The 19,942-nt window shown below is 40.7% G+C and overlaps 1 protein-coding gene across 3 annotated transcripts; it reads left to right on the forward strand.

The window, feature by feature from the left end:
* Positions 1–4,213: 4,213 nt before the first annotated feature.
* Positions 4,214–19,080, forward strand: LOC147012506 (forkhead box protein H1-like). 3 transcript variants are annotated; one of them, XM_085856881.1, is made up of 4 exons: positions 4,214–4,390; positions 12,201–12,481; positions 15,516–15,611; positions 18,076–19,080. In XM_085856881.1, exons 2-4 carry the CDS (start codon positions 12,215–12,217, stop codon positions 18,991–18,993), a joined length of 1,281 nt encoding a protein of 426 aa, XP_085713007.1. In that variant the 5' UTR covers positions 4,214–4,390; positions 12,201–12,214; the 3' UTR covers positions 18,994–19,080. The 3 variants fall into 3 exon arrangements, with proteins under 3 accessions (XP_085713007.1, XP_085713006.1, XP_085713005.1); XM_085856880.1 differs by having other exon boundaries at positions 12,251–12,481; XM_085856879.1 differs by lacking the exon at positions 4,214–4,390 and having other exon boundaries at positions 11,681–12,481.
* The last annotated feature ends 862 nt before the right edge of the window (positions 19,081–19,942 follow it).

A 19,942-nucleotide genomic window follows, 5' to 3' on the forward strand; every position in this document is an offset into this window, starting at 1 on the left:
CCTTTAAGACTACCATAAATGGATAAGGTGTGTGTGTGTGTGTGTGTGTGTGTGTGTGTGTGTGTGTGTGTGTGTGTGTGTGTGTGTGTGTGTGTGTGTGTGTGAGATGTGTTTTGTGGAGTTCTGCTGGAGTGTTCTGATGTGGAATGTAATGCACAAAAATGATAGTCATGACCCCCTGAGTTGATTCGGCTAAATAACTACAAAAACCGTTGGAATTCCCATGTTTTAAACGCACGCCATGCTAAGCTATTTAAAGCAGCTTAATAAGTCCTTCAACCAAGGCATGGCATTCTAATTACAAAATAAACAACAAAAACAACGATAGCATTCTAGCATAGCATATATTAATTAACACTAATAATATTTACAATACAACAATAATAAGAATAGCAGTATCAAATGGCAATAATAATAACGAACACATAATCCCCGTGCTGGCCCCAAGCAGATCTGGGTTTCGTGAAAGGTAAGCTAATGCTCAAGGAGGAGAGCAGGCAGGTATGCAAGAAGGCGATGAAGACCAATTAAAATTTGGTCCATCGGACCAATGGGCCCGCTGGTGTTATAAATTATCCTCTGAAGCCAGCTACTGATTGGGCATCTTACATTATGCCAAGTTTTTCCTTGGCAAGCCTGAACTTCGCACATTCTACACTTCATCCTTTATTCGCAGCTCGATGGAGTACTACACCTGTGCCTCACACCGTTCCCATCTTGCCTTGGAGACCAATGCCCTCAAAATCTTTGGAATGTCCCATGACGAGGCTGAATCACTTTGGCATATTACTTCTATTCTGCATCACAGACTGGTTGGTGATCTCCGTTCTGGTCTTTCTCCCTGTGCCTTTCCCGTGCTGTCCCACCGACCTCCCAAGTTTCTCCATGGCATATGCATTTTTCCAATAATCCACTTCTGATGAAACTTCCAAAATCCAGGCTTACTGCTCACCTCCATTCATTCATTCCTCTTTTCTCTTGCCTGTGGAACCAACTCCCCCATTCTGTTCAATCCCATCCTTCCCCCCAGCTCATTAAGATAGCTGTTGACCACGTGATCAGGTTGTCCCCCATCCATACTCCTAATCTTTTGTACCCTCATTAATCTTCTCCAAGCCGATCCCATTCCTTTCCAGGTTATTGTTTTCTCCACTCTCCCTCCACCCTCCTCTCCATTTTTGTACCATTGATGTTTCATTGCCAGTTATCCCTTCCTGTTCTTTCAGTCCCTTCTTGCTGTGTGCGTAGCTAATACACAACTTGTTTGGTACCCTGTGTCCTCCTTACCCCTTCGCTTGGTCATTCTTCACCTTACCCATTCTTCCTTTGAGTGTCCCTCTGTTGTGTCCCTCTACCGTGTTTTTGGTGTGTTTCCCAATGCTCGACTGTTATCGCTGTTCTGCTCTGTTCTGTCCTTGTTCTATATTGTAGCTCTTCCACGACTCCATGAGCCTCGACTTTGTATACAAAAACCCTGAGGTTCTCAGGACTTATCTGACGTTTTAAAGACTCACCCCGATCTACTCAGGACTCATCCCGACATTCTCTGAAATCAGCTTGAAGTTCTCATGATTCAATATGATGTGCTCAGAGCTCACCCGAATACTCACCCTCAATTTCTCAGGTATCAAGCTCAATTTATCAGGTATCCCCTTCAATTTCTCAGGTATCACCCTCAATTTCTCAGGTATCACCCTCAATTTATGAGGTATGACCCTCAATTTCTCAGGTGTCATCCTCAATTTCTCAGGTATCATCTCAATTTATCAGGTGTCCCCTTCAATTTCTCAGGTATTACCCTCAATTTCTCAGATATCATCTTCAATTTCTCAGGTATCATCCTATATTTATCAGGCATAACCCTCAATTTCTCAGCTATCATCCCCAATTTCTCAACTATTATCCTTAATTTATCAGGCAGAACCCTCAATTTCTCAGATATCATCCTATATTTATCAGGCATAACCCTCAATTTCTCAGCTATCATCCCCAATTTCTCAACTATTATCCTTAATTTATCAGGCAGAACCCTCAATTTCTCAGATATCATCCTCAATTTATCAGGCATAATCCTCAATTTCTCAGCTATCACGCTCAATTTCTCAGACATCATCTTCAATTTCTCAGATATCATGCTCAATTTCCCAGGTATCATCCTCAATTTCTCAGGTATCACCCTCAATTTCTCAGCTATCATCCTCAATTTCTCAGCTATCAGCCTCAATTTATCAGGTATCACCTTCAATTTTTCAGGTATCGCCCTCAATTTCTCTGCTATCGCCCTCAATTTCTCAGCTATCAGCCTCAATTTATCAGGTATCATCCTCAATTTCTCAGGTATGATCCTGACATTTTCAAGATTCATCATGTTGTTCTCAGGAGCCATATTTGGGGGCGCCCTAGTGGTGTGTTGACGTGAAGACAGACAAGAGTCGTGACCCCTCACCTCCAGGATAGGTTTCTGAGCAACCATGGGAATCTAACCCACACCAGTGAGGGTAATGCACCGTGGTTAACTAATTCAACCACTGACCATTTCATTGTCATGGAGTAGGAAGAAATTTATCAAAAACGAGTGAATGAAAACTATCCATTCCAGCAATCCATTCGTTTACTGTGTAACTACATGCTCGGATCATTCTTTATTTGCACAAACTACTCTTTTACCATCCGAGTTCATCTCTCGATTTAACCTCAGCCAAAGCTATTCACGAACCTTTTCATTTCCAACTTGAAGTAAATGGCTGTTGGAGAATGAAAAATGTTTACCACTGGACGATGTAAGTTCAAGTGAGAGTACACAGTCACCTAAATAGGTAATTAACCAATTATGATCCATTGTGGGTTTTGTTTAAATTATTTTGGATTTGATATAGGAGACGGTTTTGTTGCGTGAAATCAATGTGGTTTCGTCGTCGCCACGTTGGAAGTTACGAATGGACCACTGATGATCTTGTTATGCTAATCGCCGATGTCAATAACTGATAAGGTTTTTAATTATTCATGTTAATGAAGATCTGTTTAACATATCCCTCGATGACCATAAGCACCACAATGGCAACTTGCACACAACAGCAATGCAAATGGAGCTTGTGTCCACGTGGCCGTGTAATCCAGCTTTCCCAATGAAACCCAAAACTCCAGCTGTACGTGTTTCGATCTCACGGTGCCAATCACCATCGGCGCCGATTAGTCACCTTCTCATCCCCTTTAACTCGCTGTCCAATCATCATTTTCTTCCTTTTATCGACCGTCGCGCAAGTAAGTAAGCAATCACATTCCTCACGTTGCAACACCCCTCCCCGACCTTCAGCACTCCCTCCTCGAGCTCCAGCACCCACTCCTCGAGCTTCAGCACCCACTCGTCGAGCTTCAGCACCCACTCCTCGAGCTCGAGCTCCAGCACCCACTCCTCGAGCTCCAGCACCCACTCCTCGAGCTTCAGCACCCACTCCTCGAGCTCCAGCACCCACTCCTCGAGCTCCAGCACCCACTCCTCGAGCTCCAGCACCCACTCCTCGAGCTCCAGCACCCACTCCTCGAGCTCCAGCACCCACTCCTCGAGCTCCAGCACCCACTCCCCGAGCTCCAGCACCCACTCCCCGAGCTTCAGCACCCACTCCTCGAGCTTCAGCACCCACTCCTCGAGCTTCAGCACCCACTCCTCGAGCTTCAGCACCCACTCCTCGATCTCCAGCACCCACTCCTCGAGCTTCAGCACCCACTCCTCGAGCTTCAGCACCCACTCCTCGAGCTTCAGCACCCACTCCTCGAGCTTCAGCACCCACTCCTCGAGCTTCAGCACCCACTCCTCGAGCTCCAGCACCCACTCCTCGAGCTTCAGCACCCACTCCCCGAGCTCCAGCACCCTACTCCTTTCTACAGCTCCCCTCCGCAAACTTCAGCACCCCTTCATTATGGTCCAGGACTTCTTCCCTCACACATATTCATCCCATCGTGTGTTTGGGATTTATTTCACAAACATTCGGACTGGCAGCTAATGACAAAGCAACGCCAGAGTTTTCTGAATTTTGTCTCCATGTTTTGGCCTCATTTTCCCTTCCCCTCCCCCAGTCCAGGCTCGATTCCATCCCTATCAGATCAAATCGCTGCTCACGGCGGGGGGTGGCGGCAGAGCCATTGGGGGGGGGGGAGTTCGGGTGAGTGGGGAGGGTTACTGAAGATCTCCACAGAACACAGGGATACTCGGACAGATTGCATCTTGAACCAGTACGAGTTGGAAGCATCAGGAAAAACTTAATGGTCTTTCTCCAGCACATCTCTCAAGCAAGAGTCCACATCCCTCAAAAGTCTCTTCCTCCAGAGTTGAATCGCGATGGTGCCCATCTCCTCCGGTCCTCATGATACCTTGGATTCTGCCCTTGTAACGGTAAGGGGTCACAAGGGGACCCGAGGAGCGTCCGTGTTTCTACTACGTACCTGTTAAGTCTGCACTCGTTAGGCATCATCACGGGCGTCATGAACTTCTGGAGACTCATCACTTGGGGATGACGATCCATTTAACGTTTACATGGGAACGATCCCATAGGACGTGTACACGAAAATGATCCCATTGAAGGTGTGCCCAGGAATTATCCCAATGAAGGTGTGCACGGGAACGATCCAATTCATTCATTCATTTTGTGCACAGCCTGTTGTTGTTGGTTTGCATCATTGCTGGGAGTGCGGCTGTGCCAATGATGTAGTGCTCCATGTAAGTTAGAGCAGGGAATGGGAATTTGGCCGTGGTGCCGGCGACAGCTTACTTACTCTTCGCGAAGGACACAGTGGGATATTTAATGTCCACAACTAATTCCGGCCGAGACGCTCAGTTAAACGTCCATCTGAAGGACGGCATGCACATTGATGAATCACCCTGCCTGTAACACACTGGGGTGACAGTTTTGTAGCTGCGTCCAGATTTGAACCCAGGCGAGACAGCTTTGAGGCAAGTGTGCGTACTTCGAAGCCATCCTGCCAGCCAACAACATGATCTTGATGGTCATGACTCCGGTGAACATGTACATCGGAAGAAAGTATAACCATTGAAAGGACCGTTAAAGTCTTAATCCACAACATCCCAGTTCAAGGAATGTTGCTGTCCCATGTTCCTCATGCTGCCTTACCTTTTCAATGTATTTTTCTGTTCGTTTTGACTTTGACACATTGTGTTGGTAGAACAATGAGAAAGTGATAAATCATTCCAAAAACGGTGTAATTTATCCCGTTTTCATTATTTATTTGAGCAATATATTGAAACAACATTTGTGTGATTAAACCACATTCAAGCAATATAAATAATAAACAACATCCGAGTCATCGATACAATAAATAAGAAGGGCACTCGGCGCTCCACCAGGCTGAACAATTTACGTTTTGGATCTCACCGACCGGCTGGATCGACATCCAGACCTGAACCAAAATCAAATTGGCTTGTTCTCGTCAACGAACAAGCTCATCCACCAAGTTTTGTCAGAACTCGTCCACAACTTTTTGAAATATCGTGCTATACATCGTTTTTGGCCCCATTTCTTGATGGTGAAGAATCACTTTTAAAATTAAAAAAATTCTTGTATCTGGATCCAGATTTGAAACTTCATCGAAATTGAATCACTTCGTCCTAGTCACACACTCAACTGTCCACCAGGTTTCGTCCAAATCCATCCATAACTTTTTCAGATATCATGCTATATATCGGTTTTAGCAATATCACTCAATGGTAAAGAATGACGAAAAAAATTATGAGATCCGGGTCCGGATTCAAAACTTCATCAAAATCCAATCAATTCGTTCTTGTGAAACCCTAAACCTGCCCACCAAATTCCATTTGAATCCATGCACAACCTTTTGAGATATCATGCACACAAACAACCAAGAAAGATGTGCACAGCATGATACCTGCGAAGTTCATAACACAAATTTGACCTACAAAAAAACAATTGGTGGTTGATTCAGTATGCAAATCCTGTTTAAATTCCATGTCAATCAGTTGAAATTTGAGGATTTTAGAAATCTGGCCTATGTTGACCTTTTGGCCGATGTTGACCTCATAACAATTGATTGGTGGTTGAATTCAGTCACCTAGTTTGAAAAAAAACACTTCAAATTTCAAGTCGATCCATGAAAATTGATTTCCAGAATTCGACCTAAGTTGTACACCTGTGGCCCTTATTGACCTTTTGACCTTTGTTTTCAAAAGCAATAGGCTTCTTTCTTATTACCAACTCTACCATTTGGCGAAGTTTCGTGAAGATTGGTTTAAAATTGTGACTTGCAGACAATTGACATAGACAAACAAAAAATAATTTTCCAACTATAAGTGAATCGAATATTTTAGGCGACTTTAGAAATGTCTCATGTTGAACTTTTGACCTTTAGAACTAAAAACATAATTGGTGGTTGAATTCAGTTTTGTTGGTTTTTGGTGGTTGAATTCAGAGCTAGAAACATAATTGGTGGTTGAATAACCTGATATGCAAATCCTGTTCAAATTTCAAGTCAATCAGATGTAAATTGAGGATTTTAGAAACTTTACATAAGTTGTTGACCTGTGTCCTATGTTGACCTCAAAAATAATTGTTGGTTCAATGACAGGATGTGCAAATCCTGCTCAAATTTCAAGTCAAATGGATGAAAATTGATGATTTTAGAAATTTTCCAGTGTGGATCTTGAGCCAATGTTGACTTTTTGACCTCAAAATCAATGGGTTTCTTGATTATAACCAACTCCACCATTTCATAAAGTTTCGTGAAGTTTGGTTTAAAATTGCGACTTGTAGGCTGTTGACATAGAGACAGACAGACAGACAGACAAACAAGAAAGACATCATGCAGATACTTGGGAAATAAGCTCAAAAAATTGACCTTAAAAATAGTTGGTTGAATTCAGTGTCCCGATATGCAAATCTTCTTCAAATTTCAAATCGATCATGTGAAAATTCACAATTTTAGAAAATTGGCCTATGTTGATCTCAAAAATAATAGATGGTTGAATTCAATGAAATTATGTGCAAATCTTCTTCAAATTTCAAGTCAATCTGATAAAAATTGATAATTTGAGAAATTTAACAAAGTTGTTGACATTTGTCCTATGTTGACCTTTTGACCTTAAAAACAATAGGCTTCTGCTTATGACTACCTCAACCATTTCCTGAACTTTCATGAAGATCGGTTTTAAACTCTGACCTCAGACAGACAGAAAAACAAGAAATACATTGTGCAGAGCATGATACATGCGAAATCCCTTTAACAAATTTGACCTTAAAAATAATTGATGGATGAATTCAATGACCAAATATGCAAATCCTCTTCAAATTTCAGATCAATTGAATGAAAATTGATAATTTTAGAAATTCTGCCCATGTTGATCTTTTGGCCTATGTTGACCTCAAAAATAATTGGTGACCTGAAATGCAAATCCTCTTCAAATTTCAAGGCAATCAGATGAAAATTGAGAGTTAAAAAAATATACCTAAGTTGTTGACCTCTGGTTTGTGTTGATCTTTTGACCTCAAAATCAATAGGCTTCTTGCTGAAGAGAAACTCTACCATTTGGTGAAATTTCATAAAGAACGGTTTAAAATTGTGACCTCGAGGCGATTGATGTACAGCCAGACAAACAAGAAAGATGTCATCCAAAACACGACACATGCAAAATCCCTAAAATATATTTGACCTTAAAATACTTGGTGGTTGAATTCAATGACAAAATGTGCAAATCCTATTCAAATTTCAAACAAATGGGATGAAAATTGACGATTTTAGAAATTTGGTCGATGTCGATCTCAAAAATAATTGGTGGTTGAAATAAATGACCAAATCTGCAAATTCTATTCAAATTTCAAGCAAATGGGATGAAAATTGATCATTTTAGAAAAATCGGCCAAGTTGAGCATTTGACCTTTAGGCCTCAAAAATATTTGGTGATTGAATTCAGTGACATGATATGCAAATTCTGTTCAAATTTCAAGTTGACCAGATGAAAATTGATGATTTTAGAAATTCGACAAAGTTGTTGACATTTGGCCTAAGTTGACGTTTGGACCTTAAAATCAATAGGCTTCTTGTTTTTGACAAACTTCACCATTTGGTGAAGTTTCGTGAAGATCGGTTTGAAATTGTGACTTGAAGGCGATTTATACACAGACAGACAGACAGACAGACAGACAGAATAATGCATGCGACCAACCAATATACTTGAAAAATCTTATATTTACATAAGTAACAAGAAACAGATAGCATCACTGACCAGACAACCCAATATACATGCGAATCTTCAATTTCACAAGTAACAAACAGACCAATAAGAAAGATGTCGTGCAGAGCACGATACTTGCAAAATCCCGAAAATATATTTGACCAAATTCAATGATCAAATATACAAATACTCTTCAGATTTCAAGTCAATCGGATGAAAATTGATTTTAGAAATCTGGCTTATGTTGACCTTTTGAGCTATAGACCTCAAAAAATAATTGGTGGTTGAATTCAGTGACATAATATGCAAACCCTGTTCAACTTTCAAGTAAATCAGATGAAAATTGAGGATTTTAGAAATTGCACCTAAGTTGTTGACCATTGGCCTATGCTGACCTTTTGACTTCAAAATCAATGGGCTTCTTGCTTATGACCAACTCCACCATATTGTGAAGATGGGTTATAAAATGTGACCTGTTGGTGATTGACATACAATCAAACAGACAAGCAAGAATGATGTCGTGCAGAGCACACTACATGCGAAATCCTTAAAACAAGTTTGACCATAAATATAATTGGTGGTTGACTTCAATCTCCAAATTTGCAAATCCCCCTCAAATTTTAAGTCAATCGGATGAAAATTGACAGTTTTTGAAAAACCATCCAAGTTGTTGGCCTTTGGCCTATGTTGACCTTTTGGCAGATGTTGATGTCAAACATAATGGGGGCGGTTGAATTCAGCAACATGATATGCAAACCCTGCTCAAATTTCAAGGAAATAGGATGAAAAATGACGATTTTAGAAATTTGGCCTAGTTGACCATTTGCCCTTTATTTAGGCCTCAAAAACAATTGGTGATTGAATTCAGTGACCTGATGTGCAAATCCTGTTCATATTTCAAGTTACTCGGATGAAAATTGAGGATTTTAGAAATCACACCTAACTTCTTGACCTTTGGCCGATGTTGACCTTAAAAAATAATTGGTGATTTAATTCAGTGACCTGACATGCAAATCCTCTTCAAGTTTTCAATTTGATGGAAATTGAGGACTCTCAAAATTTGACAAAGTTGTTGACTTTGGCCTATTTTGACCTTTTGACCTCAAAAACGATAGGCTTCTTCCTTATGACGAACTCTACCATGTGGTGAACATTCAAATGATATAAACAATGATGATCAACATTCGGACAATATGAACGATAAACAATATTCGGATAGTATAAACAACAAACAGCATTCGGATAATATAAACAATAAACAGCATTCGGATAATATAAACAATAAACAGCATTCGGATAATATAAACAATAAACAAGATTCCGGTAAAATAAACAATAAACAGCATTCGGATAATATAAACAACAAACAGCATTCAGATAATATAAACAATAAACAGCATTCAGATAATATAAACAATAAACAGCATTCAGATAATATAAACAACAAACAGCATTCAGGTAATATAAACAAGAAACAATATTCGGATAGTATAACCAATAAACAGCATTCAGATAATGTAAACAATAAACAACATTCGCATTTTATATATATATATATATATATATATATACATATATATATATATATATATATATATATATATATATATATATATATATATATATATATATATATATATATATATATATATATATAACAACATTCAGATAATTTAAACAATAAACAGCATTCAGATCATATAAACAAAAAACAACATTCAAATAATATAGATAATATAAACAATAAACAGCATTCAGACAGTGTAAGCAATAAACAACATTCGGATAATATATAATGAACAGCATTCGGATATATGAACAATAAACAACATTCGGAAAATATAAATAATAAACAGCATTCTGGTAATATACACAATAAACAACATGCGGATAATAAAAACAATAAACAGCATTCGGATAGTATAAAGTATAAACAATAAACAGCATTCGGATAGTGTAAACAATAAACAACATTCGGATAATATATAATAAACAGCATGCGGAAAATATGAACAATAAACAGCATTCTTGTAATAAACACAATAAACAACATTCGGATAATATAAACAATAAACAACATTCGGATAATATAAACAATAAACAACATTCGGAAAATATAAATAATAAACAGCATTCGGATAGTGTAAACAATAAACAACATTCGGATAATATATAATAAACAGCATGCGGAAAATATGAACAATAAACGGCATTCTTGTAATAAACACAATGAACAACATTCGGATAATATAAACAATAAACAACATTCGGAAAATATAAATAATAAACAGCATTCTGGTAATATACATAATAAACAACATGTGGATAATAAAAACAATAAACAGCATTCGGATAGTGTAAACAATAAACAACATTCGGCTAATATAAACAAGAAACAACATTTGAATAATATAAACAACAAACAACATTCAGATAATATAAACAATAAACAGCATTTGGATAGTATAAACAATAAACAGCATTCAAATAGTGTACTGAAACGCAAAAGAAACTTACCACTTGTTTGAAATGTAATAAAATTGTAACAGTTGAAAATAAAACAAACCAACAATTGCTAATTGAAGCATTGGCATTTTATTGATGACATGTCAAGTTTTTGACCAAGATACACCATCTCTTAAGTTTGTTCTACAGTACAGAACAGCACAGGGAGCAATGTCAGTCCCCTTTCAATAGCGTGTGTGGCCACCATTGTTTTGGATACAGGCATTGCATCGTCGGTGCATACTGCCTACCAGTCTTTGGATGGATTGCTGCTGGATTCTGTCCCACTCAGTCCTCAATGTCTGAAGCCATCTGACTTGGGACCATCTGCCTGTCCTGCCTTGCAGTGGTGACTCTTGGCCTCCCTGATCAGGGTCTGTCATCTGCAGAGTTGTGGAGGGTGTCTCTGTCCATCAGAGCCGATATCGTCTGGTGTGAACAGCCAAGGCGACGTGCCACCTCACGGTAGCTCAATCCGCCTTGCAGTATGCCCAAGGCACACTGCTGTTGATCCCTTGACAATCGTGGCATGTTGATTGAAATGCCCATTTTGCACTGGCCTTTTTAAAGCCAATATCAAGACATCACGTGCAGCTCATTAAAATCATCCCGTACCCCTTGGCTAATCACTGACAGTCAAAACGGCTGTTCAACAGCTGTGCTATGAAGTGACAACTGAAGGTTCAAGTGACCATCCGTGACCATTTTGTCTGACAGTGAGGACACTATTGTCCACAAATAAGTTCACACATTTACTAAACGCAGTGTTATTGTTGATATTTGAAGGTTTAAAAGGTGGTAAGTTTCTTTTGCGTTTCCGTATATAAACTACAAACAACATTCGGATAATATAAACAATAAACATTAGGGTAATATAAGTAATAAACAACATTCGCATAATATATATATATATATATATATATATATATATATATATATATATATAATAATAACATTCGGATAAGATAAACAATACACAACATTCGAATAATATAAACAATGAACAACATTTGAATAATATAAAGAATAAATAACATTGGAGTAATATGGACCGACTGCCTGCTCTCGTTCTGCCCTCGCCATTGCTTGCACTCACTGCACCTCCAATTCCTATTCCCTCACCACTGCCAATCTTTACTTTAGACTCCATCAACAGATGTAACCAACTTTTATTGACAATTTTTTTCTCACTCTATTACCTCATGTAAAATAGTTATCCAAACTTACTGCTCGACTTGCTGTTAAAACGACTCAGCCTAAGAACACATGCTTCTAAATAAAAACAATACAATTACTTGCTAATTACCACTATCACGACTGAGAACTTAAGCAATATAGAATATTCTCTATTGAACACAAAATTACAAAAGCAAGCACTTTAAAGAACAATAGTAATAAATTATTGGATAAGCTGTCAGGAGCGCTGAATCGAACAACCACAACCAACATCGGAAACCAGATATCTATTAAGTGTATATGATATGTTTTGTTTGCACAGCCCTCATTACTATAATGTCGCTTTCTCATCATCCCGGGCCTGGAGTCCAGCATTCCAACACGGGTGTCCAAACACCCTGGCGACAGTTGCAAGTGTGTACGGCCGAAGCCGGTCGTGATGAGTTCGGGCAGCCCGGCATGGGTCCAGGCAGGTTGGCACGAGTCGGGGCAGAGAAAAAGAGGAGGAACTACCGGCGTTATCCAAAGCCACCATACTCATATGTGGCACTGATCGCGCTCGCCATCCAACGCTCACCAGAGAAACAACTCACACTGGCTCAGGTTGAAACGTTTTTGGAATGGATTGTTCAGGCTATTTGGGATTGCAATTCATTGGTGTCTATCATTGTGCATCCAATGCCACATGCATTTCATTTGTTCTCATCTTGAATCGCATGACACATATATCTTTATGGTTATGCATGTCTGCGATTGTGCATCTTGGTGAAAGTGCATCTCTATGATTGTGTATCTCCCTCATATTCCCCATTATGTAACTCGATGATCAAGCATCTCTATTTTCATGCCTCAATCTTCTTGTGCATCTCTATGATTGTGAATACAATTATGCATGTCTATCATTGTGTATCTCAAATATTTTTGCATCTCTATCATTGTGAATCTCATTATGAATCTCAATGATTGTTCATATCATTTTACATTTCTTTCATCATGCATCTCTCTCATCCTTCATCATTCATTTCTATCGCCGTGCATCTCTCCACATCGCCGTGCATCCTTTGCCAAATGCATTTCATTTGCTCTCATAATGATTACCATGAATCCCATCACAAATATATCTTTACTTATGATTGTGCATCTTGGTGATCGTGCACCTATTGTCATGCCTCTGTTGTCGTGCACCTCTAGTTGTCGGGTACCTCTTGTCAGGCACCACCTGTACTGCACATCCTACACGGCACATCCTGTTCGAGTTCCTCTATGATGTTGTTATCGTATTCCTCCATGATCATGCATCTCTTACCATGGTCCTCTATAATCACATCTATTATTGTAAATCTCTTATCGTGTTCCTCTATGATCATGCATCTCTTAACATGGTCCTCTATAATCACATCTATTATTGTGAATCTCTTATCATGTTCCTCCATGATCGTGCATCTTCTATCGTGTTCATTTGTGATCGTGCATCACTTATCATGCTCTTCTATGATGGTGCATCAACTTTCGTGTTGCTCTATGATCGTGCATCAACTCTCGTGTTGCTCTATGATCGTGCATCTCCTCTTGTGTTCCTCTGTAATTGTGCATCTCTTATCGTGCTCCTCCATGATCGTGAATCTCTTGTCGTGCTCCTCCATGATCGTGAATCTCTTATCGTGCTCCTCCATTATCGTGAATCTCTTACCATGTCCCTCTATGATCGTGCATCTCTTATCTTGTTCCTCTATGATCGTGCATCTCTTATCTTGTTCCTCTATGATCATGCATCTTCCACCATGTCCCTCCATGATGGTGCATCTCTTATCGTGCTCCTCCATTATCGTGAATCTCTTATCGTGCTCCTCCATTATCGTGAATCTCTTATCGTGCTCCTCCATGATTGTGCATCTCTTATCATGCTCCTCCATGATGGTGCATCTCTTGTCGTGCTCCTCCATTATTGTGAATATCGTGCTCCTCCATTATAGTGAATCTCTTACCATGTCCCTCTATGATCGTGCATCTCTTATCTTGTTCCTCTATGATCGTGCATCTCTTATCTTGTTCCTCTATGACCGTGCATCTTCCACCATGTCCCTCCATGATGGTGCATCTCTTATCGTGCTCCTCCATTATCGTGAATCTCTTATCGTGCTCCTCCATGATTGTGCATCTCTTATCATGCTCCTCCATTATTGTGAATCTCTTATCGTGCTCCTCCATGATGGTGCATCTCTTATCGTGCTCCTCCATGATCGTGAATCTCTTATCGTGCTCCTCCATTATCGTGAATCTCTTACCATGTCCCTCTATGATCGTGCATCTCTTATCTTGTTCCTCTATGATCGTGCATCTCTTATCTTGTTCCTCTATGATCGTGCATCTTCCACCATGTCCCTCCATGATGGTGCATCTCTTATCATGCTCCTCCATTATCGTGAATCTCTTATCGTGCTCCTCCATGATTGTGCATCTCTTATCATGCTCCTCCATTATTGTGAATCTCTTATCGTGCTCCTCCATGATCGTGAATCTCTTATCGTGCTCCTCCATGATGGTGCATCTCTTATCGTGCTCCTCCATGATGGTGCATCTCTTATCGTGCTCCTCCATGATGGTGCATCTCTTATCGTGCTCCTCCATGATGGTGCATCTCTTATCGTGCTCCTCCATTATCGTGAATCTCTTACCATGTCCCTCTATGATCGTGCATCTCTTATCGTGTTCCTCCATGATCGTGCATCTTTTACCATGTCCCTCCATGATGGTGAATCTCTTATCGTGCTCCTCCATTATCGTGAATCTCTTATCGTGCTCCTCCATTTTCGTGAATCTCTTATCGTGCTCCTCCATGATGGTGCATCTCTTATCGTGCTCCTCCATGATGGTGCATCTCTTATCGTGCTCCTCCATGATGGTGCATCTCTTATCGTGCTCCTCCATTATCGTGAATCTCTTACCATGTCCCTCTATGATCGTGCATCTCTTATCGTGTTCCTCCATGATCGTGCATCTTTTACCATGTCCCTCCATGATGGTGCATCTCTTATCGTGCTCCTCCATTATCGTGAATCTCTTACCATGTCCCTCTATGATCGTGCATCTCTTATCGTGTTCCTCCATGATCGTGCATCTTTTACCATGTCCCTCCATGATGGTGAATCTCTTATCGTGCTCCTCCATTTTCGTGAATCTCTTATCGTGCTCCTCCATGATGGTGCATCTCTTATTGTGCTCCTCCATGATGGTGCATCTCTTATCGTGCTCCTCCATGATGGTGCATCTCTTATCGTGCTCCTCCATTATCGTGAATCTCTTACCATGTCCCTCTATGATCGTGTATCTCTTATCGTGTTCCTCCATGATCGTGCATCTTTTACCATGTCCCTCCATGATGGTGAATCTCTTATCGTGCTCCTCCATTATCGTGAATCTCTTACCATGTTCCTCTGTAATAGTGCATCTCTTACCATGTCCCTCTATGATCGTGTATCTCTTATAGTGTTCCTTTTATGGTACATCTGTATCCTTTGTCATTTTTGACATGATGCATCCATCTATGTAACTGTCTCTTTGTCTCACTTCTGATTACTTCTCTTCACATTTAGTGTGATAATTGACTTACCCAATGATAATGATGCTGGTTGTGCAGATACTGAGAAGCATGGCACCAGTGTTCGTTGGATCGTACAGGGGTTGGCGAGATTCAGTTCGACATAACCTGACAGCAAACAAGTGTTTCTACAAGGTACAGAAAGGAGGGAAGAATGGTCACCTGTGAGTCAGACAAGAGATCACCCCCAACATGGGAACGTAATGATCGTGATCTTTAAGGTTTCCTGTAAATATTGACAGATTTGGGGAGGAAAGACGGAAAGATTTTTATTCAAAGAATAATTATTTAATTTCCATGGAGGAAACATTACAGTACATTTATTTTCATAATCCTCTTCTTTGTTCAGCACTCATCTGATTGTAAAGAAATGTTGTCTTTTGAGACAATCGTCTCCAATTACTTATGAGACTTTAATTTTGCTAATTAACAAGATTAGTGAACACAGTGCTTTGCTGATTAAAACTGGTTGTGTGGTCAAGTCACTCACACACCTGTCATGCATAAGCCCCACACCGCCACCTCCTCCTCCTCGTGCTCTTCAGCCTCACACCAACTCCATCATACTCTCATGAACTCCACACCACCTCCTTCCTTATGCTCTCCTGAACCACCTCCTTCTTCATGCTCTCGTGAACACCACACTACCTCCTTCATGCTCTCGTGAACCCCACACCACTTCCTTCCTCATGCTCTGCTGAACCCCACACCACCTCCTTCCTCATGCTCTCGTTCGTCCATGCATTCTTACGTGCCTGTTTCCCCTTTACCCCACTCTGTTAACATTTTTCTCTTTTCATTCCTCTTTTATGAGCCTTAATATCTTATGTGTCACAAAATTGTCTTCCTGAGGATTCTTTCGGAGATTATTGAATTTTCCATAAAGTCACCGTTTTGGTCTTTTATAAGTGTTTTAATAATACCTCTACATAAAACTTTTTACAAACCACAACAAAATTATTCTCAGCCTTATCCGCTGGAGCTAGTATGTAGCTGTTATGAATGTCTTTCCCAACACTTGACTTGTTAAACACTGGTTTAGACCAACTCGCTGAACAAGCCCTGACTACTAAAAAAAAACTTAATCCCATTATTCAGGACTTCCACATCTCTGTTAAACCTTGCATTAAAACTGTCTACAGATAACTTATACTTGATGCACATTTTGTTAAATTAGAGACAGAATCCACAATTGAAGACCTCATGCAGCTCCAACGTTGAGTTACTGGTTCCCTATATTTAGCTCCCATTTCCATCAGATCCCTAATTTCACTCTTACTAATTACATTCAAATCCACAGAAACTACGTGTCCACAAGGACCATATAAAAAAAGGGGAAGAGAGAACATGCACAGTCAGTTTCCAAAATGTCCTTTACTACGAAGAGTTTTAAGAAATTTACCATAATTGAATAAGGATTGTCTTATGGTCTTGGTGAAAGTGAAATAAACCTCCCTAACTTTATCTGGTAATAAACTCTCTACACTGGTATCACTAAGATAGAACGAAGCCGAAGCTTACCTGCCTGCTTGCTGGAAAAAATCACAAACGAAGAACTCGTGGATCCTCTCAACTCTGGGAGTAGTCTTCATCACCACAACCCTGTTACAAAAAGCTTCAATCAAAAACGAGCACATGTCGTATGAACCTGCTAAACTCCGGAGAATATGAGCTAACACTTGATTGGAACATGACTTCAGAAGAACACAAAAATCATGAAAAACCTTTCCTTCGTAAAAACCTTCAAGTTTATCAATTATCCCTGAAATTTCCATTTTTGGAGTTGTACGACTCCGACGACGACGACGACGACGACGACGCCAATGACCTCCGGATCCCCTTCTGGTTGGATTAGCAAAATACTCGTTATCGAAAACATTACCTGGATAAACTGACCCAGTACCTTGTACCCTGTTGAGCAGCTGCGCAAGGCTAGACTGTGGTCAATGCTCCGTGGTACTTCAGTTGAAGGCCTTGCACACTGTTATGAGCTCTGACTGGTGAAAAATGGACTTAGCTCTGCAGAGAATACCAAGGTATACCTTGGAAGCCAGTTTGGAGATGTTGCCCACCAAAGCTAGGCTATGACATATTGTGAGGACTTGTACATTGAGGGAATGTATCTCTTGCAGAGGTTGGCTGGACAACTAAACGGTCGGGGTGGTGGGGAGGGGGAGTAGGTCACAAGTCGATTCTTACGTGGGATAGAGTGTCATCATGGGACTTTCTTGCTTTGAAAGACATGCTACAGGTCATTGACCAACAACTGATTTTTGTGTACATCTGTAGAGGTGGATTTGGCAGAAATTTTAGGAAAGTACAATAATGACTTACAACATCTATATTATTTCATAGATACCAATCAATTCTCTTTTGATCGAATTCCTTTCCTCTCCACCACAGTACCAGGCAGACAAAATATTTACATGTAAAATGGAGAAATTGAAAGTTGAATGAATGTGTTATTGCTAACATTCCTTACACTCCATTAGCTTTTTTCTGTAACCCCTTCAATATCCATTTAATTCCTTGAAGCATAGTTCCACATTGGAAATCAATACTATGTTTTTTGAGTTGAATCACCCAGTATTTCTTTCAGGTGCTGAAAGACCCAAGCAAGCCACAGAGTAAGGGGAATTATTGGGCAGTCAATGTGGACTTGATTCCAAGGGAAATGCTACGCAGGCAGAGAACAACGACAACATCCCACGGATCACCGGTCACACAGCCTTCTGACTTGGCACCTTTTCTGGGTGTAGACCAACCATGTTCACCTCCATCATCTTCCTCCAGCTCTTCAACACCCAGTCCTGGCCCTTTGTCATCTGACTGCCCATTCAATATCGACTCGCTTCTAAAGTCAAGGCCAATTCCAGCCACTGCCAGGACATCACCCGATGATTTGAATCTCCCAGAATGTTCTTTCGCTTCTCATACTCCAGTGTCACAACCAGCATTGGTATTACCAACACAACAACACCTGTCAGTACCGTCTTGGTCTTACTGGTCAAACTCATCGCCAGGCTTTGGTCTGGGCCTTATATTGCCTTCTTCCGGCATACGAGGACACCATAAAGACTCAAAATCTCCTCACGGCTCTGGGGTGGTGGACATGGTTGCTCAACAACCACTGCAATGGGAACTTCCAGCAGCACATTCCAAAGCAACACCCCCAAATGTGGTGTTAAACCAAGGCCTGTCACCATTACCTTACCTGCCTCATGGTTGGGCTCCAGAATTACCACTTGACCTGTCAAGCATTGCCTGTCACAGCCAACAACGCTTTTCTGTGATCGCTCCTTCCATTCTTGACTATGAAATGGCTTACGGTGGCGCTCCACCGAACAAGAGTGTTTTTGATGCAATGGCGGTCGCCATTGGCGATTGTGAACCTGGCATCCACAGACTTGTCGGCCGAGGCCATGATGTGGCGTTGGAGTTAGGGGTGAATGGATCCGAATTCGGTTCCAGCTTGACCTCGGGTGGTGGTTGTTCTTCTCAGAAAATATCATGGTAATGCATCTGACACGGAATGAACGCATCGCCATAGATTGTGGTGTTAAACAATTTGTTTCTGTTTGTAATCCTTTTTTTTTTACATACAAATAAAAGGCTGTTTTCATGATGACATCCCATACTTTGATAACTGCAAGCAATCCCTGTTTAGCAAGGTGTGCATTTATAAAGGTGAGACTTGTTATTATTTGAAAAGCTTTCCTGTTGCATGTCCTCAGTTTACATGTGTGAAAACAATGATGAACCGAACAGAATTAACCATTCATGGAGCACAGAATGCGGCACAGTTGGGGGTGCAGGTGGCTTTCCCCAAATAATGGCTCAGTTGCCCGAATGTATACTCCAAGCCATTGTGAGCCACTCTGTCGTGCGTTTCTTGGTAGTAGGAGTCCATTTATTTTTCACAATGATCACATTTCATGTGGTTGTGATAGGGTCCGCCTTCGCCATTTCATGAGGATCATTTTTTTTCTTGTAACCTCAACACACGTGGTGATGAACGATCTGAAGCAAAGGAAAATGAATATACATATAAGAAGTGCATTAGGACATTTACATCACCAGATCAACAAAACGTGGTGTAAACTAGAACGGCCACTCCACTCGATTAGAATGAAAACCTCTGGCCAAGATTCAAGTCACACAGCGGCCACTCCACCATCCTCCCACCACCATCCCTCCCTTCCACCCAGTCATAGCACAACCCAATACGACCCTTTCAAGATGACCTCATGAACGTCATTTTGAAAAGGCCTTCATGAAAGGCGCTGCACATGCCTTCTCGGGAAACCCCTTCCCCCAATGCAAAGCCAGCCATAATATGGCAGCCACTGCACGAGGTAATCCCTTTTTTAAGTAATTTTAAACACTTTTAAGCAAACTTCGAGCGCCATTTATTGCATCAAAGGGGGCCTCACTCGGCCAAGCCAACATCAGCTTCACTCGGTCGT

Source organism: Eptatretus burgeri, chromosome 15 (assembly GCF_056783735.1).
Source record: "Eptatretus burgeri isolate ZD-2024b chromosome 15, Ebu_testis_v1, whole genome shotgun sequence".
In the NCBI taxonomy this organism is placed as follows: domain Eukaryota; kingdom Metazoa; phylum Chordata; class Myxini; order Myxiniformes; family Myxinidae; genus Eptatretus; species Eptatretus burgeri.